This window comes from Nilaparvata lugens, chromosome 5 (genome assembly GCF_014356525.2).
Source record: "Nilaparvata lugens isolate BPH chromosome 5, ASM1435652v1, whole genome shotgun sequence".
NCBI classification, from domain to species: Eukaryota; Metazoa; Arthropoda; class Insecta; order Hemiptera; family Delphacidae; genus Nilaparvata; species Nilaparvata lugens.
Window position 1 is genome coordinate 18,924,071 of NC_052508.1, and position 23,985 is coordinate 18,948,055.

At 34.2% G+C, this 23,985-nt stretch overlaps 1 protein-coding gene across 2 annotated transcripts in view; it reads right to left on the reverse strand.

The window, feature by feature from the left end:
- LOC111055446 (multidrug resistance-associated protein 7) overlaps window positions 1–22,546 on the reverse strand; it is a 40,665-nt gene extending 18,119 nt beyond the window's left edge. Inside the window, exons 1-16 of one of the 2 annotated variants that reach the window (XM_039427831.1) lie at window positions 22,427–22,546; window positions 19,712–20,099; window positions 18,475–18,703; window positions 17,062–17,330; window positions 14,702–14,874; window positions 14,334–14,460; window positions 13,429–13,522; window positions 11,857–11,968; window positions 11,529–11,654; window positions 9,275–9,423; window positions 8,353–8,472; window positions 7,481–7,627; window positions 4,606–4,723; window positions 2,149–2,242; window positions 1,243–1,381; window positions 284–473 (exon numbers count right to left, since the gene is read on the reverse strand). In XM_039427831.1, coding sequence (XP_039283765.1) covers window positions 284–473; window positions 1,243–1,381; window positions 2,149–2,242; window positions 4,606–4,723; window positions 7,481–7,627; window positions 8,353–8,472; window positions 9,275–9,423; window positions 11,529–11,654; window positions 11,857–11,968; window positions 13,429–13,522; window positions 14,334–14,460; window positions 14,702–14,874; window positions 17,062–17,330; window positions 18,475–18,703; window positions 19,712–20,088 — 2,464 coding nt within the window. In that variant the 5' untranslated portion in view covers window positions 20,089–20,099; window positions 22,427–22,546. Of the gene's footprint in view, window positions 1–283; window positions 474–1,242; window positions 1,382–2,148; window positions 2,243–4,605; window positions 4,724–7,480; window positions 7,628–8,352; window positions 8,473–9,274; window positions 9,424–11,528; window positions 11,655–11,856; window positions 11,969–13,428; window positions 13,523–14,333; window positions 14,461–14,701; window positions 14,875–17,061; window positions 17,331–18,474; window positions 18,704–19,711; window positions 20,103–22,426 lie in introns of both variants that reach the window. The other variant, XM_039427829.1, reaches the window with a different exon arrangement.
- Between the last annotated feature and the right edge of the window lie 1,439 nt (window positions 22,547–23,985).

Sequence of the window (23,985 nt, forward strand, 5' to 3'; positions counted from 1 at the left end):
ATATAATTTATTCCTTTGATTGAAGTTTTAGAAGCGTTTTTATGAGCTCTTAAAGTTGAAAAAGGACATTAAACATCCAAACAACATGACAAATTTTGTCCAGTTCAAAGTCAAATTTCAAACAGTTTGGACGCTAATAAAAAGATCAAAACCGTCAAACAAAGGAACAAATTATATGAATCTCAACACAATAGAAAATCGACATGAAATATAATACAGACAAGCAGGGCAATTTCGAGAACCATTTCACCATTTCGAGATACAATATTGTAAAATGACCTACCTTGTTTGATTATAGAGCCTTCCTCAAGAACTAGAACCTGGTCAGCTCCAAGCAAGAATTGAGTGTGATGGGTACAGAGCAGTCTCGTTTTCTCTTTTAAAAGCCCATTAATACAAAAGTGGAAAATGTGCCTCCCAACCCGTGGATCAACAGCTGAGAAAATGTCGTCTAAAAGGTACACGTTACGGTCCTGTCAACAAGAAACATTTTTAATTATAACTTTACAAATATCATGATCTTATGAGTATCTAGTTTATTAAACTCCCATGAGCATACAAAAATGTTTATCTACGATTATATTTTCCTCTTGAGTTATAAATAAAATGGTCTTGAAACTATTTCAATTTAATAACTAAACGAATACAATATTAAGATCTTATGAGTTCTAGTTCATAAAGCTAACATTGGCAAACAAAAAATATTTTGATCTAATCAAAAAAGTGATATTTGATCTATCAAACAAAACATTTTTCATCTAATTGGGCAGTTTTCTGCATGATTATTTTTTCCACTTGTTTATTTAATTATAATTATTTAGTAATATTTTACGAAACCAATAAATTTGCTTCATAATGATTAAGCAAACCAAATAATGGTGTTGGTCAGATGGAAGACATGCTTTTTCTGGCGGATGTCGAAATTCTTCCTAGTGATACTACACGAAGTTCCGTAATAATGTGTAGTGGTTGGTGGAACAATGAGAACAGAACAAGGAATAATTATTATTCAAATTTTCGTTCAATAATGATTAATTTATTAGCATTCGAACAGATGCAATTTCTTATTAGTTTCCATCTATAGATAATAATAATAATATCGAGTGACCTGGCTGGCTCATGTTTGGTGTTAAAGAGTTTTCAGGACCATTTGTAGAAATTTATTGATAACTATAAGCTGAAACTAAAATGCCTGGAATATAACATTATAACAAATAATATTCGAATATAGAATTGACTGACATGATAGACAGCTCTTGCCAATGAAACTCTAGCCTTCTGTCCTCCACTGAGTGATGCACCCCTCTCTCCTACATTGGCTAGATCGCCTCCAGGCAATATCTGCAAATCTTCATTCAATGCACATGCATTCAAAACTTTCCTGAAAATAGAAAATGCCTTTTTAATAAAGTTGTTTTGAAATTTACTCAGAAATAATTAAGTAATGGTAATAACAGATAATACACTATAAATGTAGAGTTATTTTTTCTTGATGATGCTCACATAAATATTTGAAATTGAATGTATATCAAGATGTAAATACATCTTTCATACAGCGTTCCATCATACAGGCGGAATACTGTATGACAGCGGAAAAGACAACGGGCTTGAAAGCGGAGAGCCTCGCCTGTCCGTCATATGGCCTGTTCCACTATCCTTCCGCCCCACACAAAAATCTGAAAAGAGTCAAATCGGAAAACTGCATGATAACTGTCATGTTAACTGTTGCCCCCAGCTTTGAGGAAACATCTGGCTGTCAAAGTTTTCTGAATTAAAACGTAGAGTGTTTTAATATAATAAAGATTATTTGAATAAAAAATTACTATTAAAAAAAAGACTGAGAGATTGTAAAAAAATTACTGTTTTAAATCCAAAGATTTGAGACTTCAATAGAAGGCTTCGGGGTGGTTTACAGCATTTAACTCTGGATTTTCGTTTAATAATAATTATTCATTGATTAGCATTTGAATAAATTCAATTTCTCATCAATTTCCATTTGATATTAATTATGATTTCTTCTATTCGGAGTAGTTTTTTTTATTCACATACTACGGTAACTAGACCATGTTAGTTATTCTATCATCAATGCATGCACGATTGTGTAAGAGAACAGTGAAGATTATTATTTGTTTCAAATGTATCACTTACTTATAACGGTTGTGATCGAATGGCCTGCCAAAGAGAATGTTGTCCCTGATGGTGCCGTGCTGAAGCCATGGTGTTTGACTAACAAAGCCAAATCCTGAAGTACACACAAACAATTAATATGAGAGACTAATCAAGGTTGCAACGTTATATTCTAGTAAACATATGTCACATCAGACTTATTAGAAGTCATTGCTCCGGTTGCACAAGAGCCTGTTGAATTTTAATTGTGATTAAATTCCACGAGAACCAATCAGAGAAGACTTTTTCTCGGAAAAACCTTTACTGATTGGTTCTCGTGGCATTCAATCACTATTTTTGCAACCGGGCTTTTGTGCAACCTGGCCATTATTTATCTCACCAGCAGCTATGAGACCAAAATTATGAATATGAGAGTAAACATTTTTTAAATCAAGATAACATGAAAAGTCTTCTCTCAAAAAGTTTTTAAATGAAATGTAGAATTTTTGGTATTCTTCTTCTTCTGGCATTACAGCTCGATGTGAGCTTTAGCCTCTCGCACTAGAGCCCTCCACACATCACGGTCACATGCCTTTCGTCTCCATGCCACAGCTCCCATCCTCCGGAGATCATCCTCCACTTTATCTCTTCATCGATTGCGTGGCTTCCCTTGTCGTCTTCTACCCTCCATCCGGGCCTTATAAATGATTGCTTTTGGCATTCGATGTTCTGCCATTCTCTCTACATGACCAGCCCAGCGCAATCTTTGTGATTTGATGAATCGTACCACATCCTCACCCTTTAGAATTTCATTTATTTCATCATTTGACCGTCTCCTCCAGACTCAATTGTCATTGATGCCTCCATATATGCGCCTAATAATCTTCCTTTCGAAAACTCTCAGTTTGGAGGCATCAACTGCAGTTAAATTCCAGGTTTCTGAGCCGTATGTGATTATTGGTCTTATCAGTGTCATGTAAATTTTGAGCTTGGTTGCTCTAGATAGTGACCGAGAGGTAATTAATTTAATATTCGCAAAGTAGGCACGATTTCCAGCTATCAATCTCTGTCTTATCTCGTCACTCACCTTATTGGCACTATTCACGTCAACACACAGGTATGGGGAATGTTGTATGCTTTTAAAGACCATTCTTCAGCTTCGAAGTCATTTACTCTTTGAGCAACATGTTTTGTTATTTTCATATGTTTAGTTTTCTCTGCATTTACATCCAGGCCCATCTTCTTCCCTGCCATCATGAGATCCTCGAACATACCTTTCAGCTCTCTTTCGTTTCTGGCAATCAGTACAACATCGTCGGCATATGCACAGATTTGTCTAGATTTGTGAACAATGCAACCTGTGTTGGTCTCACTTTCCAGTACCTGCTGAATGGCAATATTGAACATAGTTGCTGATAGAGCATCTCCCTGCCGCACTTCTCTTGACAGTCTAAACTGGGACCCGCATCTACCATCCACAAGTACTCTGGCTCTAGCATCATCCAATGTCATTTTCACCAACATCACAAGCTTTTTGGGTACTCCTTTTTGCTCCATGTAAAAGTAGAGGCTATCTCTGTTTACACTATCAAATGCCTCACGGAAATCCACAAACAGCATGTGTAGTAGGTCAATAGAATGCTCATATGCTTTTTCCATCATCTGCCTTATAACAAAAAGTTGGTCCACGGTTCCTCTTTGCTTTCGGAAGCCACACTGATACTCCCCAACAATTTCCTCTGAGTAAATACTCAATTTCTGCAGTAGGAGATTTGAGGAAACCTTATATGCCATATTAAGTAGGGTTATTCAGCACAATTCATTCTATCACCTTTTTATAAATTGGGCATATCACACCTACCTTCCAGCTTTCTGGCAGTTCTTCCTCAATCCATATTTTCAAAATTATTGCATGAACCTCTTTAGTTAACGCACTTCCAGCATTCTTTAATAATTCACTGGTCACTCCATCTTCACCAGGGGCTTTAATTGCACACTCAATATGTCCCATTTTTTGGTATTTTAACTGTGAAATAGTCAAGTCTTGCTTATTCTTTTGCTAAGCCAAAACAAGTTTTCCAAAAACATAATTGATATTGTTCATGCTTTCCAAATTTTTGAAGAAAAATCTGTCACCATAGCCTTCGATTTTTTCAACAGTAATTGAAAAACAGTAGTCATTATTATAATCAGTAATATCATAGCTCCAAGTGGGATCTTCACGTTCTTGAAAATTATATCCCATATCATCGTTCCTACAAAGATAGTTATTAGAAATTACTTCCAGGAAGATATATTTATAAATATCATGAAAAGTAATACAGTAAAATTATAATTTCAAAATAATTAATAGTAACCTAATTCTGGTAATTTTTATAAAATAGTATCCCACGAATATAAGAATGACAATGGATCCAGGAATATATATCGGATAAGCATCGGATATGATGAAATGATGGAAATTAATAGATCCAGTAGTGGAATGTGGAAGTAATTTACCATGTTCAGCATCAGGAACAGCCACAAATCCAACTGTTTTCTCCATTTCAGCCAGAAGTGCCATCAAAAATGATGACTTGCCACAACCAACTCGTCCTGTTATTCCTATCAGTTGACCCTGTTACAAAAGGCGGAAAATTTCATAAAATTCAATAATTCAAGGCAAATTTTGATGTTCAATGAAAATTTGTAAATTCTTTTGTGTAGAGTTGAATTGAATAAAATACAGAGCATCATCATCAGTTTCATAGATTTGCACAGAATAACTATAAACTTACATTAGCCTAGGGTTTTTTTGGGCATCATCCTTAATCAAAAGAGACAACAAAAAGTTAACAATAATATGCTTTAAATTCAATTATGGTTATTTTTCAGAAAGAATATCCTAATCAAAATCGGGAAAAACAAAGCTACTGTTTTTTTTCTGAAAAATTCTTCTCAAACGAAACAAGTCCGCCTTTCAATTAAAATAGTCATTTTTAAATCATTGTAGTATTTAGTTTCATTTTTTAAACTCTTGTATTATTGCTAAATAAAGGAATAAAATACTACCAAGGAGATAATTTATTTGTTAGCGTAGAATTGGAGGTGATATTTTGGTGCGATAGTATGCAACTCATTCTAATGTCACTAATATGAATGCTATACTAACGTCACACCCACCCATTGGCTCATTCATTGAAAAATTAGTTTCGGTTGACCGAAATTTAGTAGACTTAAACAGTTTAATAGATTAATAGCAAGTTTGGGTTGCTACAACATAAAAGAAGTTACATGAGATTTTTCATTATGAAACAACCAGAATCGGTTTCTCCTATTTTGAATAAAAAGTGGTTATGAGGCTCATCAATAATATAGAAATAATGAATGAACAAAATGAAAGCAGGAAATTTTATCAGGCAGTCAAAAGAATGAAAAAAGGTTTCCAGCCTAATTTAATAGCCTGTAAAAGCCGTGATGGAAAAGTACTAGGAGAAGAAAATGATATAATGGATAGATGGGCAGAGCACTTTAGGGATGTCTTGAACCGAGAGGGGGATGATGAGCAAGAACAATTGACATATGCCAGTGCAGAACCCTTGATCCCTCCCCCAAGCTATGAAGAAGTGGCAGAAATTATAAAAAAAATTAAAAATAATAAAGCGCCTGGGGGAGATTCAATACCTGCCGAGCTAATAAAATTTGGTGGAGATAAGATAGTGAGAGCTCTGCATGCATTGATAACATGGATATGGGAGCAAGAGAAGAAGCCTGAAGAGTGGACAAGTGGTGTGATATGCCCCATACTAAAAAAAGTGATAAAATGAATTGTAATAATTGCAGAGGTATTACGCTACTCTGCACGTCATACAAACTTTTTTCTGCCCTGGTGTTGAGGCGACTAGGGGTGTATGCTGAAGAAATAATTGGCGATCATCAGTGCGGCTTCAGGCCAGGGAGAGGTACAACAGATCAGATATTTACAATGAAGCAGATTATGGAGAAGTGTTTTGAGTTTAACACAGATCTGCATATGCTGTTTGTGGACTTTCGCCAAGCTTTTGATAGTGTTAAGAGAGGCAGCATGACGAGAATCCTTCTTGAGTTCGGAATCCCTAGAAAGTTGATCAATCTCATAAACTTGACAATGGATGGCACAACGGCTCAAGTTAAAATCGGTACCAAGATGAGTCGGACGTTTAATGTTACAACCGGTGTTAGACAAGGAGACGCACTTTCAGCTACACTCTTCAATCTGGTGTTGGAAACAGTAATTCGGAAGCTGGGACTGAGAGGCACAATAGTAAATAGAATCTGTCAGGTTCTGACCTATGCGGACGATGTTGTGTTAGTTACAAGAAATAAAGAGAATATAAAAGAACTTTTCTGTACAGTGAGGGATGAGGCTGGAAGTGTGGGTCTGGAAATAAACATTGAAAAAACAAAGTACATGAGAATGTCAGCAAACGAGCAGAGGAGACAGGTAAATAACTTGAAAATATCAGATGGTTGTGAAATAGAAGGCGTTAGTAAGTTCAAATACCTTGGAGTAATGCTAACAGGTGATAATAGAACGAGTAATGAAATATATGACAGGATCATGATGGGCAACCGTGCATATTATGCAAACCAGAAAATGTTCAAGAGCAGACTCATTTCGCGTAAAACAAAAGAAAAAATGTACAGGACGTTAATAAAGCCGGTTGTGACATACGGATCGGAGGCATGGACAATTTTGAGCAAGGATGAGAGAGCACTGAGCTCATTTGAAAGAAAAATGTTCAGAAGGATTTGGGGACCAAAATAGGATGGTGGAAATTGGAGAGCCAGGTATAATAGTGAGATTGATGAAGCCATTGGGCAAGAAAACATTGTACGGTCCATAAAGGCAAAACGTATAGAATGGCTGGTTCATGTGGCAAGGATGGGTGAAGAGAGAGTCCCATTGAAGATGATGGATGAGTTGATGATGGGGACAAGGAGAAGAGGAAGACCAAGGAGGAGATGGCTGAATGACGTCCTGGGCGATCTTCGGGTGCTAGGAGTGGCAGACTGGCGACGAAGAGCCCAGGTGAGAGAAGTTTGGAGGCATTATGTAGAGGAGGCCAAAGTCCACCCAGGACTGTAGAGCCACATAAAGTAAAGTAAAGTAAGTATCCAATTAAGAATTTATTCCAGTACATTGGCTAAGTGTAATCAATTATAGGGTTTGTTCTCATAGTTTTGGAAAATCATTTACTTTTCTAGGGGGAATGGTAGCTTATTATATATTTCTTCATGTTTTCTAAATGTTTTTCTCTTTGAAACCTCACATTTCCATTTTTTAAATAATTAACGATTGAGAATAAAACCAAATACAACTCTAACTGCAATGGTTTTTAATGTTAGTTATTACCTTGATAGCAGCCAGGTTGATGGAAGATAGCTGGAAATTTCCAGTTCCCCAATGAAAATGACCACCATGAACTGCTAACGCTCCTTCACTCACTGACTCAACAGTAGGCATATCACTGTAGTACTCACTCAGTTCTTGTTCTTTTTTCTGCCAATAAAAATATAAATTAGAATAATTTGAAACTGAAATAGCTATTGATCAAAGCCTTGAAGATATTCGATATTCACTTGGAAGCTTTAATCGGGTAGCTCAAATTCAAATTATTATCTTCTACTATTATCCAAGAAAAAACTTGAATATCACCATGAATTTCCATTTAAACATCTACGAAATTTAGATTGGTTGATGTCTCAAAAATAATGATGATCCTTCTCAGAATAATGCTTCAATCGAGACGTGGAGTTTTTTTTTGCGACAACCATGTTTAATAGCAAAAAGAGCACAACACATACAAGAGCTTCATTGAATAAGAATTAGATTTGAGAATTGAATAAGAAAACTGATTGAGAAAGCAATCAACAATTCAATAACATTTTGAAAGAGTAATTCATGGATTCTTGGAAAACCAGTATTAATCTATCCTAAGCAAATGTATATTATATTAAAACTATCGTCATTATTACTCGTAATTAGACTCGTGATAATACGGAATAGTCCTATAATAATAGTTATAATATAAAATATGTCTAACCACTCATAGTTACAATGTAAAGATACTTTGAATATACCATTCATTTGCATAATACATTCAGATATCTGGATCGAAACTTACACAGAAGACTGCAACCCGTAAAAATGTTGTACTAGGTTCAAGTGGCTTATAAAATCATGACCTGAGGAATTCTAATTTGCAAATTTGATTAGTTACTCACCTCCACAAGCTTCTGAATTCGTTGTAATGAAACCCAAGCTTCTGTAAGGCCATTCAAAACCCATGGGAATGCATTCAATGGACTGATGAGCATGTTGAAAAGAGCAATACTGGTGAATACCTGGTGACAAATTCAAATCTTTGTTGGATCTCCTTTGCAGTTTACACCATTCAAGTCTTACGACTATCAATTTATTAGTGATAATGTTAAAAGATTCTCAATCGAAAGTCATTGATATTGAATAAATTTAATTCAATTCAATTTCAATTTATTAAAAACACACAAAACAAGACAAAAAAATTACAAAGAATTACGAAACAAATAAAACACAATGGAATGTTACAAATATAAAAAACCATGGACTTAAATAAATGTACATCATTTTATCATAACTTCCTACATCATTGAAGATACTCACGTTCCCCTCTAGGGTTACTGAAATTATTGAAACACTATAAACGATATCAAGTACCCCTTTTATTTCATCAAATTACAACTAGTATCAACTCATTAGAGCTATTTTCAAGTATAAAATCACTTCATACTTGAAAATGACTATAAAGTTAAAACTAGTTATGATTTAACAAAATAACTAGGGTACTTGATAAATGTTATTGTCTTACAATCATTGAATATACATTTGTAACAATTTTCAACTAATTACTTATGATTGATAATATATTGAATTCCTTATTGTCAACTCAAATGTTCTGTTACATTTGTATACAATTCGGACTCCATACATGACTACCAAAAACTTTCAAACATTATTGTAATTTTTGTTGCAGAATTTAATGTTATAAGATAACGTCCATTGTTCATGAAATTTTAGGTTGAAACAAAGCAATATGATAATGCTGAAATAAGAGTTTGAATGAGATTTATCAAATAAATGAATTATTCCAATGCATGTTGAACTTACAGTTGCTGCATTCAACTTGTGTCCAAGCAACGTGTAGACAGTGAACGTGAGAAGAGCAATAAGAACTGGAGTTGTGGCCCAAAAGTAAACGCACATCGCATCCAGGTATTTACGCCCTTTCAAGTATTTCATTTCTTTATTTCTGATTCCTGTTAACAATATTTTTCATTCATAACAATACATAACATCTACAACATTATTATTGCAGTCAACCAATTTATAAAATCATAGTTTTTGTTTAATTTATTCATTACTGATGCCTGTAAAAATATAGTCTAAAAATAATTTTCATTGATTACATAACAATGTTTCAACATTCTATATCGGATTCCCTCAAGCTAACCTACATTTTTTCATCCAACAACATTTGAAAATTACAGTTTTCCAACCAAATTATCAATTTCAATAGTTTGCTAAACTGAATACATTTTGGTTTTAGAGGAACCAGAGAAACTTCACAAGCTCATTGCTTACTTCGAAATAGTAAAAATGTTAAATTGTATTCTGGCCTGAAATATCATGAAAATGTTGAATGTTAAGGATCACTTGAATTTTTTAATTGATAAGTCTGAATATTTCGAATATTAAAATTGTAGAAAATCCAATTCTGAAGATTAAATGTTCAGTCAGTCATTCAACAGTCGAAACTCAGATTATTTCCATCTTACTTCCCGATCGTTATGTACGTTAATATAATAGAATAATCCTGCACAGTATCGAATCGTCGAAGTAAGATTACCTTTGAACTTGACGAAACTTTTATTTATTTATTAGAGATTTATTAAAATTTTACATAATATATAATCAACACCAAGATAACATGATTCAACACTCAGTACATCAAACCTAGTCCTGGTTTGAAAGGAACTCTTGTACACTATACTATAAACTAGACTAATCTATCAACTAATCAATATATTTCTTCAAATGTTTTTTGAAGAATTGTAAATCATCATTACTTTTATGTAGTTGTGGTAATCTGTTATAAAATTTCCTTCCAATATAATCTGGTTTTTGTTCAAATAATCTACTATTGTGAGTCATTACAGTAGAACTCCAATTATCCGAACTCCGACTATCCGAATCACTTTCAGAAAAAAATTTGTCCAAAAAAGTCCAAGTGCGCTATTATTCTTCCCCCCACGAAGCCAGTGTTTCGCTCACTATCGTCCTTCCCTTCACGAAGTCAGTGTAGACACAACACGGAAAAGGATGAAGACCGCAAAATAACTTACATTGATGGAGATGTTTAAAAAAAATGATTTTTATTTCTAAACTTGTACATAAGTACATTCTATTTATATTTAAAACATGTGAAAATATCATGTTTCTTTCATTTAATTCGATAAAAAATAGTGCAATATCAAAACGTAGCTTTTTTTCTCTGTAATGGCAATTTAATAAAAAAACTCCGATTTTCCGAATTGTTGTATGTTGGTTATGATTCATTCATTCAGTTGGCAACAAGAGAAGGAAGCGCGGGCCAAGCCAGGGTGAATCGTTATGAGGTTATGGGTCCCGGTCCCCATTAATTCGGATGATTGGAGTTCTACTGTATATGAAAATCAGCTCTGTTTCGTACATATCCCAAATGAAATTTTATTACATATCTTCTCAATGTAAAGATGCCATGTAAATTTCCTATTCAATACAACTCCCACGAACGCTACTATTTCTTCTTGGTCCAATTCATTATCCTCTACAAACACGTTTATTGCTCTAGCCTCTATTAAATTATATTTACTTTTGAATTAAAGGAATTGACATTTTTTACTTTTTGTTTTCAATTGTCTCTGACTCAGGAATTGAACAATTGACTAGACTCCAGTGAAAGCATCTACTTCCAAACCATCCAATGAAGAATTTCTAAAGATGAGCGAAGTGTCATCAGCAAACAGCAAAGCTCTTTGATATTCTAACTCTTTCATATGACAAGAGAAGTTTAGTGATAGTTTTAAAAAGGCAAGAGAAGTTTAGTATATACAAGAGAAGTGTTGTATTTAGTAGAAAAGCTTAAAATTGATTGCGTGGGTAATGAGACGGATGATGATGAGAGATGAGTGGACCTACAGCTTTAGGTGGGTTCCGAACCACCGGAAAGCGATTTTTAAACTCATGAATGGTTCTTAGAGGAGTTGGACTCTTGAAGTGGTTACCCTTACAACAGGAGTAGCAGGCGCATGGAGGTCAACTTATCTTATCAGCGCGACTACGAAGCTAATTGCTTCCCAAATATATAAAAATCGAAACTTACCCATTATTTTTTCGACAAAATATGCCTCCCAGACATGCATTTTTATAACTTTAATCCCCCGCAAAGCTTCGGCGGACATTTTCACCCTTTTATCTTTCTCATCCATCATTTTCTTGCTCAGGTTTCCTAAAAAAAAACACATGAATATAATTTATTATTGATACAGTAACAAGAGAATTGCAGTGGCAAAGAAATTTCAGAAATACAAAATTTAAAGAACAAAAATTCTGAAAAGATGTGAGAAGAGATTAGGCGAAGATTTGGAGAATCTTCCAGCACACTAACTTAACTCATACAAATATTCATTTTCATAAGATTTCCAACTTACCAATCCAAGAAGCAATGCATTTGTTGATTGGTATCAAAACTATGCTGAAAATTAGGCCAGCAAGAAATGATATTCCAACTTGTCGAAATAACAGATAGAGAGTCACGGCTAGCTGAAACAAAAATAACTGAGTTTAATTACGATATTAAGGCGAATTTCAATACTTATTGTATGTAAAAAACATTATTATTAAAATCTAACGTAGGAATTGTTTAGTTTTTTCTAGAAGGTTAGTTATTAGTAAGCTATAGTACATTTAAAATTTTCCATCCTCTCCCTTAGTCAACCTGTGGAGGATAAATGGATTGAAATGCAGTATAGACATAAATTCAATAAATCGGCTCCAAAATATAAACATTCGCGATGCACAGAATCGATAATTATTTGGTACCATCTCTAACGGAAAAAGTTTCAATTATTGTGAGCTTAACTCTATTCCAGTTGGTTTGAAATGACGATGACCGATGGCTTAGTCATTTCATACCATCTAGCTTCAATATATTGAAAATATCAATAATTCTTCATTGGCTTTGTTGAAGGTGTTTCTCAACATACTCAGAGTAATAAATTGCAATTTATTTACTTGTAACAAAATGACTAGATCAGTCTGATATACAGATGACGACAAGTTGGTATGTTGTTAGCCATCAACTGTAGATGTGTGCATAGATGAATTCTCTGCAATATCATAGAAATTTTAGTCCGTGCAAAACTCAGTTTGCAGCACAGGGTTGTTATTACTTACGTGAATAGGAGCACCCTGTTACAGTTTTAATTCTGATTCTATCAAAATGACCTAGACTCTCCTTTTTAGTCTTCCTCGTACACAATCAACTCACAGGCTTTCTGGCTTCTGTGAAATCTGGCAGCACTGTACTTTATAAGAGCATTGCTGCAATCTAAGAATTGCACAGACTATATATAATTGGAAACTTAAAATCTAAGAAACTAAATTATAAATCATTATTTGAAAACAATCTATTGATTCTCCAAAATATATAATATAATTGTTTATCATTACATGATGATGCTTAGTTTTTGTAGATTTGAGATATATAAACTTGATTTAAAAAAAAAAATTAGAACGGTTAGTTTTTTTTCACTTTTTGTGTAGATGATATTGTGGTAATTATTCATATTGAATGAAAAAGACTAAGAAATTGTCAAAAAACCACTGAGTTTATCAGAGATTGACAATGGTGTAATAACCGAGACCGGTCTTTCTAATTATCAATAAATCAGTGGTTTTTTGACAATTTCTTAGTCTTTTTCATTCAATAGAACGGTTAGCGTTTGAAGTGTTGAAGTTTTATGGCCCTCTACCAGGGGCAGGAGCTGTATGTCATTATAAGCTACGGCTATTCAAGCAGAAAAAACATACAATGCATGTCGCTTCTTATTAAACACAAAAATAGCTACAGCTTTGTTGTTCGTATGAATTAAATTTTTCACAAATTCACGGGTCAGTTGTTCTTCATTCACTGAATAAAATATAAGGAATGAACTTGAAGGATGAATAGAAATTGGAAATAGGAGATAAATTTATATAATACTTATAAGTATGTACCATACTTGAAATGGAATACTCCAAAACGCATGAAAGCTTGGACAAGCACCAACAATACGATCCGTATCTGTACTCATAAAGTTGACGATCTCTCCAATACTGGAAAAGAATGAAATTACACATTTTAATAAACAAAAGTAATAGTTTCAGAATACTGTAATGTGTAATAAATTTAACAAATTAGGATTCGAAGCTAATAAAAAAACTTTTTTACTGACTAAGGAATGATCTTTTTATTGGATGATCATTGTTTATCTTTCATTCAATAAACTAAAACAACTCAGCCACAATGATTTGATTGATACAATATGTTTTGCTACAAAACTACTCTATAACTGAAAATACAATATTGTATTATAATTTCGTGGAACAATTCCAAGTAAATTGTTATATTTTTATACTGTAATTAAATATTTTCATCATAGAACAGATTTAATGTTGTTGTGTAAAGTTGTCATAGTGAGAAGTGCTTTGGGAGAATTTTTAAAATAATTATTCCATTAGGAAGAATATCATGATATTCTAAACATATAAATTTATTGATGAGTTTGTCATATGTAATTATAGATTGTTAACAGCCTCAATAGAAAACTATGAGCTTTTCAAAAAATAAATTATATAAAAACGTAGTTGATTGTAAAAAAGAAACTCATAGACAACCAACAAAACAATAGAAAAATATGAGCTTCTCAAAAAATAAATAGTAGTAAAACGTAGTTGATTGTAAAAAAGAAAATCATAGACAACCAACAGAAAACAATAGCTCCGAAATCATCTTTACACCGTCTGAACACATGCAAATGAGACAAATAGACATCTCTATGAATTAATGAGGTATATAATGGAGCACAGACACGACTAAATTAACTTTGAATCATTCTTACAGCACTCTTCAATCGAAGTCATTTACCTGAATTCCGATAAAGAAATAGAATTGAGCTTCAACGTTTTTTTGTATACTGTTGTGATGAGGGATCCTCGAATCTTCATTCCAACTTTTCCCATGAGGAAGTTAAAATGGGTTGTGCAAAAAGCAACTGCAAAAAAAGAAATCGATAATATAAAATCTATTTCAATCAGGATCAATTTTAAATCAACAAACAGAAAGAGTAATTAACAACTAAATAGTTACCGTAGCTCAATGAATTAGAATTATTTAACTAGCTCCAAGACTGAGAGAAGTATCAAATGACAAAGTAATATTACATAAGTAGCCTACATTTTATCCGGATTAACACACTTTCCAAGAAACTTTTCAAAATGAATCAGTAATCTTACCTGTCAAAGATGACATGAAAAGACCAGCCGCATACAAGTAGCCATAGTGGATAGGCTCATTCCTATTTTCAACAAATAGGACGAGTCTATTGAGCAGAAGCGGTCCGAGAAATCCAGAAACATCGGCCACAAACTTCAATATTCCAATTCCGTAAAACTCTTTCCAATAGCATCTGAAAATATATTTGAAAATCCCCTTAATGTAATTTCCAGACATAAAAAAAAGATAAGTATAAAGCTGCATACAGACTTGAGCACGCGCATCTCAATTTTCATCAGATGATATCTGTATTTGTACAGAAACAGAAAGGTTTCTATACATGTATAATAAGCCAATGTATAATTAGCCATGTATACATGCCTAATAAGCCTATACATGAGTATAATAAGCCTAGCATCAGCTGATGAAAAGTGAAATGTGCCTGTTCGTGGCGCTCAAGTCTGTACGCATATACATTTATTGTTAATTGGACTTTGAATATAATTTGTTTGTAAATAAAAATTGCTTCAACTTTCTGTATTGTTTGATGGAGATTCATAATGGTGTGGAAACCGAAACTATGTTTGGTCTATGTAGCTATGTCTAAATTATGTGGATATTTAGTACAAATTGAATAAATCATTTCAATAATTACAATAAGAATTGATTGATAAAAATGAAAAAAGGCCAATAACCAACCTCGGTAAATAAATCATCTTTATGCTAAAAGTTAATCTTTAAGCATACGGTACTTTAAACTTAAAGTTAGGAGTTAATCAGTTTGTAGTTCAGATGACGCGTCAAACATATAATTTCTGTCCTAAATTCAGTCATTTCTATACAAACTATACATAGTTGGGATTATGATGCCCTATAGTGAGGTCAACGTTATAAATGCAGCACTTGATTAGCATTGGTGTTGCTGACCTTGACTATCATTGGACAAAACAGATAATGCTATTCTTTTCTAGTTACTCGACGTTGCCAGATTATTTTCAAACCATGTAGTAATTGACCGAGCGAAGTGAGGTCCAAGATTCAAGTCGACGGTTTTGCATTTCTCTTTATGTTTTTATGTTCCGCATTTACGGCGAAACGCCGTAATATATTTTTATGAAATTTGACAGGTATGTTCCTTTTTAAATTGCGCGTCGACGTATATACAAGGTTATTGGAAATTTTGCATTTCAAGGATAATATAAAAGGAAAAGGAGGCTCCTTCATACGCCAATATTAGAGTAAAGATCTGACTATAGAATTATTCATCATAAATCAGATGTCGAGTGGATTATAAATCGCATGCAATGACGCATGCAATTCAATATCTCAATGTAACTTAGTGAAAAACAGCTGTTGTGTTGACTATTAACTGCATGCAGTGAGGCATGCAATTGATAAATTGAAATAGCATAGTATTTTCTCCAGACTTTTCTCTGCTTTCAACTCGGTAAGCTTTTGATGATAGTAGCATATATGTTTACATCAAATTATTAGCATTGTCGATACAACAACCCAAACAGCCATTATTCGTTTGCACACCGATATCTTGCCGACACTACAGAATTTACTCTGATGGAGAGTATTAGAGGAGACTGTGTTTTATAACTGCACAAGGTCTACTGTTCACAGAACTACTAGTATAATAAATTACCAAAATATTCAATCTCAATCATGAAAATGTATAATTGAAAATATACTTTCTTGACGAAAAAAATATAATTGATAATTGACCGAGCGAAGTGAGGTCTAAGATTCAAGTCGACGGTTTGGCATTTCTCTTAATGTTTAAATGTTTATATGTTGCGCATTTCGAGCGAAACTCGGTGATAGATTTTCATGAAATTTTACAGGTATGTTCCTTTTTCAATTGCGCGTCGACGTATATACAAGGTTTTTTTTGGAAATTTTTCATTTCAAGAATAATATAAAGGAAAAAGAAGCCTCCTTCATACGCCAATATTAGAGTAAAAATCAGACTATAGAATTATTCATCATAAATCAGCTGACAAGTGATTACACAGATGTGTGGAGAAGCCAGTCTATTGCTGCATTTCCATAAGGTCTATAGTTTCAATCAAGTACTTGTGGATGAGAATATTGCGTGAGGTCTACTGTTCACAGAACTACTAATTATTAACAAGAATGAACAATTAATATCACATCAGATATACCGGAATCTACTATAGAAGACAGTGTAACGCAGAGACACGGCAACGCTATTGTCCTATCTTTTCCACTGCCATTATAACGCGAACCTCACTATAGGACATCATATTTCCAACTATGTATAGTATAGGAATGACTAAATTTAGTACAATATATGTTTGACGCATCATCTGAGCTACAGAACTCATAAACTTCAAACGGAGTGGAGAGTGACCTGTGTAACGCTTTGAAGAGCGATCGATCAGTGAACGAGGTTTCGAGTTGGTCATGCAGATGAGAGGCGGACAGCGACACGGGCAGATCGTAGAGGTCATCGGGCGTGTGGATGTCACCCACGGCCCCCTTCTCCATGAGGGGCCCCGCCCACGACAGCAACAGCTGCGACATCCACCCCCAACCTTCGATCGCCACCCCCAAGTAGCCTGGGTCCATGTCCTCGCGAAACCTGCTGTACGCGTGCAGCAGTGGTGAAGATTCCGTTGCCTGCAAATTCAACTCATTTCATAAACTATTCAAGACATCACAGTTTTTTACAATTATACTTGTTATACTATAAACAATAATTACAGTGAAACTTGGTTATAGCGTCATTTAAGGGACCACACATTTAATGACGCTATATCAGAGTGACACTATAGAAGAGGTTTCAAAATTTTAATTTTAAACCCAGGGAAAATTAATGTTAACACGAAGTTAATATATGAAAACCACACTTCTAATAAAGGTAATTTAGGAAATACATATATATGTACCGGTATGACTTAATCTTTCCGACTAAACTTTCTCCGTCAGGCTACGTTGCCTTCTCGGTACAATTTTCTTGACGTTATATAAAAGGTTTTATAATTTATTGACGATAGATCAGAGGTTTTCACAATGTAAATCATCAATTTACTCATAGTTTGGCGGGACCTATGAATAAATAACGTTATATCCCTGTTGACGCTACGGCCGATACCGCAATAGACAAGTTACAGTGTACTAATAATAATAATTTATTATAACAAGTAATAATAACAGCAATCTCAATCAAGTGTTGGAAAGAAATCAGTAAGGACGACAAGAGGAAGACCACGACGTAAATGGAGGAGTCAAGTGAAGGTCGATATTGAGAGAATTGGAGCAAACGAGGACTCGGACAATCGAGAGAGGTGGAGGGGCTTTGTTGGTGCGGCTAAATATCTAATTAGATATGAATGACAGTAAGTAAGTAATAATAACTTGTTAGATTTTAGCGTAGATAATGGCAGCTGCTGAGGCGCTATCTATACCGTCCATGTCTTACCGTTAGTGGCCAGTCTAATACACCACACTTTCCTTATAAACATCAATTATTGATTTTATCAAGAACTTATCGAGTAGACATCATATAAAATTTGACACAAATTAAAGCTTTACTGTTCATCACAAAGAACCATTATTTCACGTGAAACCTAAACCATCTAGCATATACACTTGTACATACACAGAGTCTAGATATTTCTGGGAAATGGAAATAGCATGAACTAAAAATATAAAAAAAATTATTGAATTAAATGAATATTGCATTAAACATTCCTGGGAAATAGAAATCGCATTAAATATACGGTAAATATTAATATAGACATGAATACAAATGAACGGATACCTGAAGATTGGCGATTGATGGTATGTAGCCACCAGGACCAGCGGCTGAAGAGGAAGGCATCAGGGTGATGATGTATGTGGTTTGCAGTACAACTCGGACAATGGCGAAAGCCATGGGAGCCGCCCACATGTGGAGCAGCGACTGCGACCGCAGCGTCATCAGGGCCAGAGAATAGTTCAGCGTCAACACCACGTTCATAGCTGTCGGCCCTCGCAATGAAGGACCCAACCTGTCAAAAACATCAACATCAAATTCAACCCTTGATTTATCATTGTCATTAGAAAATACTGAAAATATTGTAATTTATTGTCATATTGTCAAATATTAGAAATTAGAAAATATTGTCATTAGAAAAATTTTTATGTATGTTCTTTAGTTTAGTGCATTAGCATGTTTTTTTGTATTTTCTTGACAAATAAATAGATTCATTCATTCATTACATCTAAAGATCTAATGGCCGTTCCAACACTAATCAATATCTCGCCGACACGAAAGAATGTAGCTAAATAGGGTTGGGGTATCGATAATCAGCCAATCGGGGATAATTCTGTCCTATTCTGTTATGTCGACGAGAAATCGTTGGTTTTGGATAGATATATTGATTGATGTGTATGTGAGTGATGGATCTTATAAAAATAAATCCCATAAACTCTATATTGGCCATTTTCATACAAACCGATTTCTCGTCGACACGACAGAATGCTCTCCGATTGGTTGATTGTCGATACCCCAAACCTAATTTATCTACATTCTATCGTGTCAGCGAGAAATTGGTAAGTATAAACGGCCAATATAGAGTTTATGGAATTAATTCTTATAAGATCCATCACTCACACACTAGAATCATCAATCAATATATCTATCCAAAACTAACGATTTGTCGTCGACACAACAGAACAGGACAGAATGTTCTCCGATTGGCTGATTTTCGATACCCAAACCTAATTTAGCTACATTATGTCGTGTCGGCGAGAAATTGATTAGTGTTGAAACGGCCATTGGATGTAATGAATGGTTCCAAATTTCAAGCAATTTCTTGTTAACTCAAGCCAATTATTATCGACTAATGTCTGTTATTACTGTTTTGGGCCGGATGAGTGAATGAACGGCACAGAATAAGAAACTACCAGCTTCAAATAACTTCACGAAAAATAGCTTAACCGTGAAAATTGGAACATAAATGCTATATACCATTGGATATCTTCTTATGCTCTCTTTTCTCTATGATTTTACTCACCTGTGACGAAGTGCATGAATATACATGGAATGTACAAGCCAAGAGAAGCTCTCAACAGCCACGAGTGTGTGGTTGACAGGGTAGAGAGTGAAATGGAAGTCATTGAGTTCAACCAGACTGCGAACGATAGGCGTGAATGCAAGAAGGATGGCTATGGCACAGCGAATGCGCAGAACGCAGATCTCAGTGGTGGAGCGCACAACCCAGCCAGCTTGCTTGCCACAGTAGTGCGACGAGAGCATGGCCAAGAGGAAGAGAGCGGGCATATGCAGGCACAGGGCCTGACAACACATGCCCACATCCCCCAGCTGCGAATCCCATGTCACGAAGCCGTCGCTTGTGCCACAAAACTCTGTCCAATTCCAGTTCCACCGCATTATTGGTCCGTCTGCTGACAAAAAATAATTACATTAAATTGATTTAACTTCAAAGAGCTATTCGAGGGCCCGGCCCGGCCGTTTCTCCAATACTAATCACATGCATTATCACTCAATATTAATGTTCGAGAATGGAATTATACCCGAAGTAGTTGTGTATTGAAAAAACAGAAAAAAGATTACCATAATTCTTGCAAACCGAAGTTTGCAACGCGTGGCTTTATGGTCTGTAATATTTAGGAGTACGGTACGTCGATGAATAAATAACTTGAAAACGTTTTAATGCTGGGCACTATTCCGTTTATTCCATCTTCCACAAGCAGGTTACAGGAACAGAGCGACAGACGCGAAACAACCGATAACCTGGACAGCTGATACAGTCTAGCCAACTTTATGCATAATATGGCCAACGATATTTCAATAGTTTTCTATAGGAGCATCAAGTGTTTATGCTGATTCTATCAAAAAGGCATAAGCTCTCTTTTTTATTCTTTCTCTCACACAATTATTTTGCAGGCTCTCTGGATTCTGTAAAATCTGGCAGCGCTGAACTCCATAAGAGCAATGCTGCAAAATAGGGTTTGCAGGACTATAATTTATTTGATAAAGAATTCGTTAAAAATATTAATAGTGTCGTGGAAATGAAAACTAAGTAGTTGGGACTATGGTGTAAGTGAAGAGCAGATGACTTCACCATATAATGTGGTTAATAAGTTTTTGGGGTCGAGAAAATCACATCAGCCAATAATGAAATCAGACACTGGAAGAGTAGAATATTGTTATGAAAGCATTCAAAATCAACGAAATAATTTTGGTGGTTGATCAATTCTTCACCATAATATAATAATGATGGAAATGTTTCCAGCCCTAAAAAAAATCTTAAAGAATGTTATGCAGTTTTAAATGTGACTATTTTTGTCTTTTTCTTACAAACCAGGATTAGGCTTTAACCTGTTCCGATTTATATCTAGCCAATTATTCAAATGAACATAAAAAATCCTATTATTGCCATCGCTTGCGTGGTCGTCAACATCTCTTTTGCCTACTGGCTGATAATTATAAACTTTAAATGGTATTCTTTCAGCTGACATTCTTTGAACATGCTCCCTCCATTGATGCCGATTCTCCTTAACTCTTTCATGCTGCAGATGTTCAATTCTTTCCTAATATCTTTATTCCTGAAATCTCTTCTGTCACATCCCTTGGTTCTTTAGAGAAATCTCATCTCGGCTGCCTGCACTCTAAACTATTCTTGTTTACAAATTAAAAACAAATATCATCTTCACTATAGCTTACGTGACAATGTGAATGTTGAGTTTCGGAAAGCAAGATATTAAGCCTAAGATAAAATATTTCTAACATGAAGAAAGTTGGAATATAGCTATTTGGACATTTCATTTAGTCATAACTTAGACTCAGGTTTCATTTGAGATTATGCTGCCTCGAAAGTGAATTCAAATGGAAGAGGATTTTTTATCTGATAGTTTTAGTTTAAAATGCTTACACGTTGCCTCATCAAACACTGATAAAACTGGGCTTCTTTCCAACTGGGTTGCGATAAAATTAAAAATCTGAAATAATATTTCAGAACAAATAAAAATTTAATAGTGTAGAATTCTACTCTTCTATTAAAGTAAAAGCTAATTATTTTGTTTAGTTACCCAACTAAACGAACTATAAGCTTAGCCTACAATATGAATTAATTATTGATAAAGCAAGGATGTGCAAAGTGCCAATAGAAAAAAGCAAGACTGAAACAGAAACAGAAAGAGATATAGTTTAGAGGGCAGTAAATCAAAATACATATATCTGGCTACCCATTCAGAGAAATTTACAGATCTTCCTTTAAAAGAGAACCAAAATAATCTTTCTATCCGGACATACTAAATGCTTGTAGTAGAGCACAATGGACAGATAGACCTACTAAAAAAACTTCTTCTAGTGAGCTTACAAAGAAAAACAGTATGAGAGCTCTACAAACATTAATCATAAATATTTGATCAATTACAGATAAAAAAGGTTTAATTATAAAATTAATGAGAAATCAAATCACCCTTAGCAACCGAGAAATTTCAAATAAGGTAAAGGTTTGTCCGTTTGTCTAATATATTTTTTAGTAATTATTATTTATTAATATACTTCATACACATGACTGTAATTGATAGGTCTTAAATACAAGACTGTATAGCCTACTCTTTAAAAAAATTTTGCTATATTAAATTATAAGAAACATGACAAGTTCACTATAACCCTAAATCTTTTACTAATAAATGTTTATTATTATTAAAATAAACAGTATAATTGTTTTTTCTTCCATTATATTGAAGTTTTAACTTACATTAGCATCCACTGCAAGAAAAATATATAAAAACATAACGCTAATATAAATAATGAATAACGCAATACAGAACTAATATTTTGAGACTCTCAAACTTTGTCAATAAGTCAAAAGTTAGGTTAAGTTATGTAATAAAAATTTACAGAAGTGTACAAAAGAGCTCAGCACTGAAAATTGAAATTGCTCGACTAGAGTAGACATTTATCAGTTATTTGATACTGAACGGTTGGTATAGTGAGGTCCACGTTATAATAGCAGGGGAGAAAGTTAAGTGATCAACGTTGCCTGTCTTGTAAATTCCTCCAGTAGACGGTAGCTGATACAGGTTTATTGATGTTATAATAACGGTTCATTTTTGTTAAAAATATTCAATTATATTTTATCAAGCAAGAAATTATATTTTTCAATAATTTAATAATGAATTTTTATAATTAAGAATTTTGTTAATCAATAATTAATTCTAAATTGTTAAAAGACAATCTGGCAACAGAGCAAAGCGAGAAAGAGATAACGCTATCTGCTTTGTTGAATGATAGACAGGGATAGCAATACCATTTCCAATCAAACACTGCTATTATAAGGTGAACCTCACTATCATATCTCTTAAACCTCAGGCTTTAAATAGAACAATCATACATTAACCCCTTGATAATTCCACTTTAATCCACGTCAAAATAATTTTTATCAACGATTATTGTTTATCATTAATAATTGGACAGTTTATAACTTGTAATTGAAATGTTATTTATCAAAGAAGACATTGAAATCTTCTGTTCCTTTTGCTATTTTAAGTGTTGAGTATGATTACAGTAGATGCATGAGTATGTGCAAGTGCTTACATGTAAACCTACTTGCTTATGCATGGTTGTTTATGACCAAGCTTGCAGAAATAAACGAAATCTGGAAATAGTAACAGGAACATCTGTGACCAGATGTATTGGCTCTGCTATTTACATTCGGAATGATATTGACATTGACTTCACCGAAATTGATATTTCTGTGTTTTGTAAAGAACTTGACTTGGAAGTTGTGGCTGTGATAGTGCCCACTTACCATATAATAATTGTTTCTTTGTACCAATCTCCCAGTGGTAATTTTGACAGTTTTTGTGAACTTTTTGAACGTTTATTGTCTTATCTTAATAGACATCACGCTACATGTAGTATTGTGGTAGCTGGTGATTTCAATGTAAATTTTATTGGTGATGACTCAAAGGCAAGATATGTTATCGAGCTTCTGAAATGTCTTGGCCTGTACAGAGTACATCACTTGCACCTAGCCCACCAGAGGAGTCTCCTGCCTGGAAAATGTTGCTGTGATCTTTCAACTGGATGTTTGCAGCACAAAAGTAATTGAACTGCATGGTGACGACCACTCTGCATTGGTGTCAAGTTTTTCAATGTCTGGCTCATTCATGGTGAGTGATGAAACATCTACATGGCATATAAACTATATTTTCAGATCAAAGCCTGTAAATGAGACTACACTGACTCTTTTTGGAAATGATATGGCCAGCACCCCCTGGGATGTAGTACTTCAGAGCCCTGGTGACTCCAGCT